Source organism: Erpetoichthys calabaricus, chromosome 10 (assembly GCF_900747795.2).
Source record: "Erpetoichthys calabaricus chromosome 10, fErpCal1.3, whole genome shotgun sequence".
Classification (NCBI taxonomy): domain Eukaryota; kingdom Metazoa; phylum Chordata; class Cladistia; order Polypteriformes; family Polypteridae; genus Erpetoichthys; species Erpetoichthys calabaricus.
In genome coordinates, this window is record NC_041403.2 from 101,017,789 (window position 1) to 101,026,282 (window position 8,494).

The window sequence follows — 8,494 nt, forward strand, 5'->3', positions numbered from 1 at the left end:
TTTTCTGTGCTCCTGACTGGTGTTGACTTAAAGCTGTCTCCCTGCTCATTAATAGAAAATTGTTACAACAGGTGAAAGTCAAGGACATTAATTTGATGAATCATGAAACAGCAATAACCCCAATAGTGTCACACTGCAGACATCCAGCGCTGCGCTCCATTTTAGGAGGTTGTCTCTTTACATTATACTTCAGTGGTATTGCGTGCTTCGCCCGACTACAATATGGTTAAGATTAGAGTTTTGGGACTCAAGTCAAGTAAACCAAGTGACAAAAAAAAACCAAACCAATCTGCTGTCTAGTGGAGCTCCGGAGGTCTGTGAATACCCAACAGGCTAACCCCCCCCACCCCCCCCACCACCACCACATTAGTCCACTAATCACAGGCCCCAAGAGCAGTGCAGGATGTGCATATAGGAAGGGGAGGCCATGACTGTACAGGTATTGTACTGTTGGTCTCACAATGCAGTAAACCTCCATACCACTGCAGGGAGACCACTGTACAGGTACACAATGCTTCAGGTATTTGATATATTCTGTGCTCAATTAAGCAGGTTGTACTTGTGATTTGTTGCAGTATGCAAAGTTTAACCTAACTGCCAAAGTGACCTTCTACTAAACTGTATATACAATAAAAAGAAAAATAGCTGTTGTATTACTGTACATAGTTTTTGAGCTGCTTACCTACTATATTTAATGAAAGTATAATTATTTGGAATAACATAAAAGAGAGCCTGTGTTTCTATTTTCAAGATATCCATCCATCCATTTTCCAACCCGCTGAATCTGAACACAGGGTCACGGGGGTCTGCTGGAGCCAATCCCAGCCAACACAGGGCAGGAACCAATCCCGGGCAGGGTGCCAACCCACCGCAGGACACACACAAACACACCCGGGCCAATTTAGAATCGCCAATCCACCTAATCTGCATGTCTTTGGACTGTGGGAGGAAACCGGAGCACCCGGAGGAAACCCACACAGACACGGGGAGAACATGCAAATTCCACGCAGGGAGGACCCGGGAAACGAACCCAGGTCCTCAGGTCTCCCAACTGCGAGGCAGCAGTGCTACCCACTGCGCCACCATGCCGCTATTTTCAAGATAGGACTTTTGAAAATAGTGAGTACTAAATCCAAATGAAACGGTAGGTTTGGTATTTTCCAATGTGAGATTGTTTTTCCACAATCATGGCATACATTGATTTGCTCTGGAAACTTTGTTCTTAAGTGAAGCATAATTTATAAGTTAAAGAAAAAACACATCAAAATAGATGACTACAATAGGGATTAAAAAGGTGACAAAAAAATCATGAAACAAAAGCCTTAAGATATCAAATTTAAATGACAGACTTTAGAAATCATACCTGAATTTCTGAGGCATGTTTATGAAAACAAAATTAAGGTGACAGAGGTTAATTTTTATCAGAGATTCTTGACACTGTCTTTCCTGGGGAAAGAACATGCAGGAAGGTATGGGTGTGTTTTTCTTGTCAACAGCTCCCAGTGTAAAGGATTTACGTTGCAAATTGGAGGCATAAGAGCAGAATATACCGATGTAAAGTCTGTAACTATTTAGGACACCACTGCCTATCAGCTAAAATGGTCCAAAAACACAATACTAGCTATGTGAAAATAAAATTAAAACAAATTAGGAAATGCATACATGGTGTAACATCCAGGTGTGTTCAGGGAATTAATTAGCTATTCTGAAAGTGAGAGAATGTTACATTTTTTAGTTACTTAATCAAGGAGTCCATTATCACATTTTTTTGTAACAATGAGTCATTTTCAAAAATAACAGTGATAATACAGTGCAGTTCTATGCATTAGTAGACTAATTTAAATTCACGCTTTTTAACAATACTTTACAATGTTATGTAGTTACTCATCTATTCTAAAAAGGTTGGTGATGGCGCAGTGGTTTTCAAAGACAGGAAAGTCCAATTCAATTGATGCAAAAATGGTATTGATTTATGGGCAACCAATAGCTTTTGAAGTATCTGTGACTAACTGTATTCCAAATTTCTTAAACATAACATTATTAAAAGACATACATGATGGAGAGTTAAAATCTCTGTTAAAGTTTCAAGGTAAAATTGTGGCTACTTCAGACCATGATGGAGAGGAGGTCTGCATCTTATCCAATAAATTATGTTGTTACTGGAATATTGTGTATTTCTTCGTGCCGGTCCCAAGCCTGGATAAATGGAGAGGGTTATGTCAGGAAGGGCATCTGGTGTAAAATTTTGCCAAATCAATATGTGGACAACAATACAAATTTCCATACCGGATCGGTTGAGCTCCAGGTTAACAACGACCGCCACCAGTACTGTTAGCCAACAGGGTGAAATTGGACTACTGTTGGCCGAAGAATAAGAAGGAGAAGAAGAAGGGGGAGACGTGTCAGTAGGCAGGAAGAGAGGAGGAAAGTAAAGAGAGTGGAACTGAGGGTAGGAACTTTGAATGTTGGCAGTATGACTGGTAAGGGAGGGAGAAAAGGACATGTACTGATTGGCTAGACAGGGAGACCGAGCTAGGAAAGATGTGCAGCAGGTTAGGGTGATAAAGGATAGAGATAGAAACATACTCACAAGCGAGGAGAGTGTGTTGAGCAGATGGAAAGAGTATTTTGAGAGGCTGATGAATGAAGAGAACGAGAGAGAGAAGAGGTTGGATGATGTGGAGATAGCGAATCAATGGATTTGCAAGGAGGAAGTAAGGACAGCTATGAAGAGGATGAAAAATGGAAAGGTCGTTGGTCCTATGGAAACATGGAGTTGTTTAGGAGAGATGGCAGTGGAGTTTTTAACCAGATTGTTTAATGGAATCTTGGAAAGTGAGTGGATGCCTGAGGAGTGGAGAAGTGTACTGGTGCAGATATTTAAGAATAAGGGGGATGTGCAGGACTGAAGTAAGTACAGGGGGATAAGATTGATGAGCCACAGCATGAAGTTATGGGAAAGAGTAGTGGAAGCTAGGTTAAGAAGGTGAGGTGATGATTAGTGAGCAGCAGTATGGTTTCATGCCAAGAAAGAGCACCACAGATGCAATGTTTGCTCTGAGGATGTTGATAGAGAAGTTTAAAGAAGGCCAGAAGGAGTTGTATTGATTCTTTGTGGACCTGGAGAAAGCATATGACAGGGTGCCTCGAGAGGAGGTGTGGTATTGTATGAGGAAGTCGGGAGTGGCAGAGAAGTACATAAGAGTTGTACAGGATATTTACAAGGGAAGTGTGACAGTGGTGAGGTCTATGGTAAGAGTGACGGATGCATTCAACATGGAGGTGGGATTACATCAGGGATCAGATCTGAGCCCTTTCTTATTTGTAATGGTGATGGACAGGTTGACAGATGAAATTAGACAGGAGTCCCCATGTACTATGATGTTTGCTGATGACATTGTGATCTGTAGCGATAGTAGGGAGCAGGTTAAGGAGACCCTGGAGAGGTGGGGATATGCTCTAGAGAGGAGAGGAATGAAGGTCAGTAGGAACAAGACAGAATACATGTGTGTAAATGAGAGGGAGGTCAGTGGAATGGTGAGTATGCAGGGAGTAGAGTTGGTGAAGGTGGATGAGTTTAAATACTTGGGATCAACAGTACACAGTAATGGGGATTGTGGAAGAGAGGTGAAAAAGAGAGTGCAGGCAGGGTGGAATGGGTGGAGAAGTGTGTCAGGAGTAATTTGTGACAGACGGGTATCAGCAAGAGTGGAAGGGAAGGTCTACAGGACGGTAGTGAGACCAGCTGTGTTATATGGGTTGGAGACAGTGGCACTGACCAGAAAGCAGGAGACAGAGCTGGAGGTAGCAGAGTTAAAGATACTAAGATTTGCATTGGGTGTGACAAGGATGGACAGGATTAGAAATCAGTACATTAGAGGGTCAGCTCAAGTTGGACGGTTGGGAGACAAAGTCAGAGAGGCGAGATTGTGTTGGTTTGGACATGTGCAGAGGAGAGATGCTGGGTATATTGGGAGAAGGATGCTAAGGATAGAGCTGCCAGGGAAGAGGAAAAGAGGAAGGCCTAAGCAAAGGTTTATGGATGTGGTGAGAGAGGACATGCAGGTGATGGGTGTAACAGAACAAGATGCAGAGGACAGAAAGATATGGAAGAAGATGATCCGCTGTGGCAACCCCCAACGGGAGCAGCCAAAAGAAGAAGACTGAAATATTGAATTCTTATAATGTTGATTTAATGCAACCATGAGGCTGTTTTTAGTGTATGTGAGTGCAGATACTGGTATGTTTACTCTGAGCTGACAGAGTGATGCTTATATGATTAATTTTCATTCAGGATGACTGACTTTTTGCTTTTTTTTTACAGTTAACTTACCTCATGCAGCTGCTGGTGTACAAGTACAAACTAAAAAGCCTAATTGTCCATTTAGACAAACTACAGGCTAAACAAAACTTTATGTCCCTTCTCAGACAGAAAGATGAGATTATATTTGAAAACAAACGTATTTGTATTTTCCCAGATTTCTCATCTGCAAGAGCTGCTAAATGCGTTGCATTCTATAGCATTAAACAGCACCTGTGTAGAACTGAAATTAGATTCAGCTTTTTGTACCCTGCCAAACTGAAAGTGGTTATTGAAGATCTGTTTAACATTTTTAGTTCTCCAGACGAAGCAGATAAAGTGCTAAGAAAACTGATCCCAACATTCTTTTGATCCACACGACCATATTCTGGCAAGGCAAAGATGATTCTACTTTAACCCTTTCAGGGCTGATGTCGACTTTTGTCAAATTCAGGAGTAGAGGACGGTAATCAGCTGTAAACTGCAACAAAACTCACCCTTACGTTTTAGTTCGACTCTTTTTGCTAGAAGGAAAGTTACATAGCTTTGTTGATTTTACCTCGATTCCCTATGCGTGCATGAGTAGCGAAGAGCAAACAACCTCTAAAATGGCACCGACATCTGGCGAGAGACCAAAGCGAATGTGCAAAGCAAACTACTCCATGGATGTTTTATGTAATTTCGTTGAATAGGACTCTGATTTGTCGGACTCCGAGTTGATGCAAGTGATATGGAGATGGAGATCAAAAACAAAAGTGAGGTACCAGCATCATCTGATCGGTCGCCAAGTGATGAACACTTTCATATAGCTGATGCGCCTACAGCAATGTTTGCATGGGAGGACCACCACTTATGATGACAAGAGGTACAAACCAGATTGTGTCACACTGCGACTGCCACCCACCTGCTGTGCGAAGACAGCCAGCCCACCATGCAATCCTGCTGACCATAGAGGTGCCCCCAACGCAGCCACTGCCGCCAGAGATACCGAACATGTGCCAACAGCAGCCACAGAACATAGCAACAGACGTTTTATGTTGACTTATGTGTGAAACCATTGCTTTGTGTGCTTTTCAGAAAACTGTGTTTTTTGGAAAAAATATTCAGCCGTCAAAGAGTTAAGCTTGCTGGATCTGGATCATTTGATATGCAAACTTTTTTGCTGTAACTATATATTTTATTTTATAATTTATTTCCTTTTCGGCCATTCCTCTCCTTTTTTTTAAGCTGCAATCATTATATTGATATTTCTTTCAATAATTATATGCACATTTTAGCTATCTATGGCTTATGGCTACATCTTGGCTAATTGGTTACCAAAAAGTAAACAGCTATTGCCAGTATGTTTAAGCTTCATTTAAACTGAAATTTCGTCCACTAATTACATGTACACTTTGGCAAAGTAACCAGCTATTGACTTTTTGTTAAACTCTAATTACATAACCAGCTTTTTTCAGTGTATTTACAATGTTTTTTTTACATCATGCCCTTGGTTTATTATATTTGGATTGTTTAAGATCATATCCTTAGTTTATTGTATTGTAATGAGTGAAATTATCAGAAGAGATCTAGGATAGGCCAGGTCTCCAAATGAGGCACTTTATAGGAAAAGACAGGTTTTGCAATCACAGTTTAACCTCTTGACTACCAAAGAAAAACTGCTTATCTTTAAATCACGACATCATTATTATGGACATGGAGAGAAAGCCAATAAGATCATAGCCCAACAAATCCACAAGCACAAAATCCATAATACAATAACAGCAATAAACAACACAAATGGATATAAAATTATTGACCATAAAAATATAACTTACACATTTAGAGAGTACTATACAACCTTATGTTCTACTCAGTTTAAAGAAGATAAGAGAAAATCTAATGAGTTTCTTGATTTATTACAGATACCACAGCTAGATACACTTAGTGCTGTGGAATTGGATAAACCTCTGACATTTTCAGAATTACTAGATGCTATAAACTCACTTCAAAGTGGGAAAGCAGCCAGTCATGATGGCTACGCAGTGGAATTTTATAAAATAAGTTAGCTCCACTATTATTAGCAACATTTATAGAAGCTAAAGACAACAAAATTGTACCTCAAACTTTTTGCCAAGCATTAATTACCATTTTTCTTAACAAAAATAAGGACTTACTGCAATGTACATCATATAGACCAGGGGTCTCCAATCACAGTCCTGAAGGGCCGCAGTGGCTGCAGGTTTTTGCTCTAACCCGGTTGCTTAATTAGAAAGCAATTCTGCCAATAATTTAATTTCATGGCTTGTTAGTGCTTTAACTCTGCTATGTCAGGTCATTCTCATATCCTAGACTTTCTTCCCCTATCTAAGGATATCATCCAAATGATTTGAAGGCTAAAATGGACGAGCGATTCTCAATCATTCACTTTTTTCTCTTTACTTTCCTTCCAAGTATTTAATTAAACCAAATAATGCAAGATAAATATACACTGGCGTAAATGGTAAGAAGCCAAATGGAGAAATGCTGGTCTCTTTTGTCATTCGCATGTTATTGCTAATTAGGATCCATTAAAAACTGAACGAATACAGCTGTTTAAGATGAAAATAAGCAATAAGCATTCAAAATCTTAATGAGCGAGACAACTAAAGTGAAGCAGAAGTGTTACTTGAGCAATTAGTGCTTCTTATTAAGCAATTGGGTTGGAGCAAAAACCTGCAGCCACTGCGGCCCTCCAGGACTGTGATTGGAGACCCCTGATATAGACCATTCTCTCTTCTGAATGACGATGTTAAGGTACTCTCCAAAGTTCTAGCCAGAGGGATTGAGACCAAACCAGATTTATTAAAGTCAGACACCTAATTTCTAACCTTCAACGTTTGTTTAATATAATTTACTAGCTGTATCCCGTGGCTGCTCCCACATAGTAATGAAACAGGACAAACTTTAAAAATCAATAGATGTTGGCACTATATCTGATTGGAGAGCATTCCACGCATGGGGAGAACAGCACATGGCTGTGGTATCTCTGGCAATCAGCAGCTACTCTCTAAAATACATGGAGCTCTGATCTCTCTCTCAAAAACATCAAACGTTACTCCTTAACAATCGGTAGATGATAATGTCTGTTGAACAAACAGGTATCGCTAGCTAAGTGGAGGCAAGGTGCACTCCAACACGTGGCGAGACGTAGACCAACTCAAACAGAGGCTGGCAAGTGAATGAGGAAGGCCCCGCCCCGCTGCTCTTGGTCCAGAGCCACCTCTCTTGGATTTGCATAAATGCATCGGTACCGCAAGCAAACTATGGTACTTAGTGCAATGAGAGAAGTCACAAAATGAACTGGAAACTTCAAGCAAACTATAGAAAACAGCCAGATCTAAATCCGTTAAGTAATTCTCTCGTGAAAAGCGAACAGACATAGAGACAGACCGTGCTTGGACCATGAAACTTTTAAAACCGTTTCTTAGCGAGCACCTATGGGCCAAGGGTAACCTACATGCCAAATTTCAAGTCCCAAGTCCTCATGGTTCGGGAGATTTCGTGATGAGTGAGTCAGTGGTATTTGTTTTATATATATATAGATTCACCCATTAAATCTAACACCCCAAAGATCTTACTTTTAGTCACTACATTGCACAAATTTGGGTTAGGCCCAAACATATGTGCATGGATGAAACTACTTTATACTAGTTCAGAAGTCTCATTTTGTGTTAACAACATTATTTCAGAGTACTTTAAACTAGAACATGGTACTTGACAAGGATGCCCCTAATCAACTTTGCCCTTTGCAATCGCCTTTGAACCACTGGCTGTATGCTTTCGTAATGCATCAGCGGTAAAGAGGATTCTCAGAGAAGGACTTCAAAAGAAAATATCACAATATAAAGAAGATATGGTACTGTAAATATTTGATCCACAACGTTCTGTGCCAGTAGTCTTAAAAGCATTAGCAAATTTCAAAAGATATCTGGACTCAGAATCAATTTGAATAAAAGTGTGCTCTTTCCAGTGAATTCCCTAGCACACAATATCGAACTGGACACCTTCCCATTTAATTTAGTAGATCATTTTAAATATCTAGGAGTAAATATCACAAGAAAATATAGACCTCTTTTTCAACAAAAATTTCCATATAAAAGTCTAACTGCTTTAAACATGATTTGTTAATGACCATGCATCCAAAGGACGAATCTACTGAAGCAGAAGGGGGCA

The 8,494-nt window shown here is 40.2% G+C and overlaps 1 protein-coding gene across 1 annotated transcript in view; it reads left to right on the forward strand.

Annotated features, from left to right (window-relative positions):
- Positions 1 to 4,169, forward strand: part of LOC127529414 (uncharacterized) — a 287,343-nt gene extending 283,174 nt beyond the window's left edge. The window contains exon 2 of the mRNA XM_051932871.1: positions 2,978 to 4,169. Within this exon, the coding sequence (XP_051788831.1) occupies positions 3,169 to 4,167 (999 nt within the window). The 5' untranslated portion in view covers positions 2,978 to 3,168 and the 3' untranslated portion in view covers positions 4,168 to 4,169. The remainder of the gene's footprint in view (positions 1 to 2,977) is intronic.
- Positions 4,170 to 8,494: the final 4,325 nt, after the last annotated feature.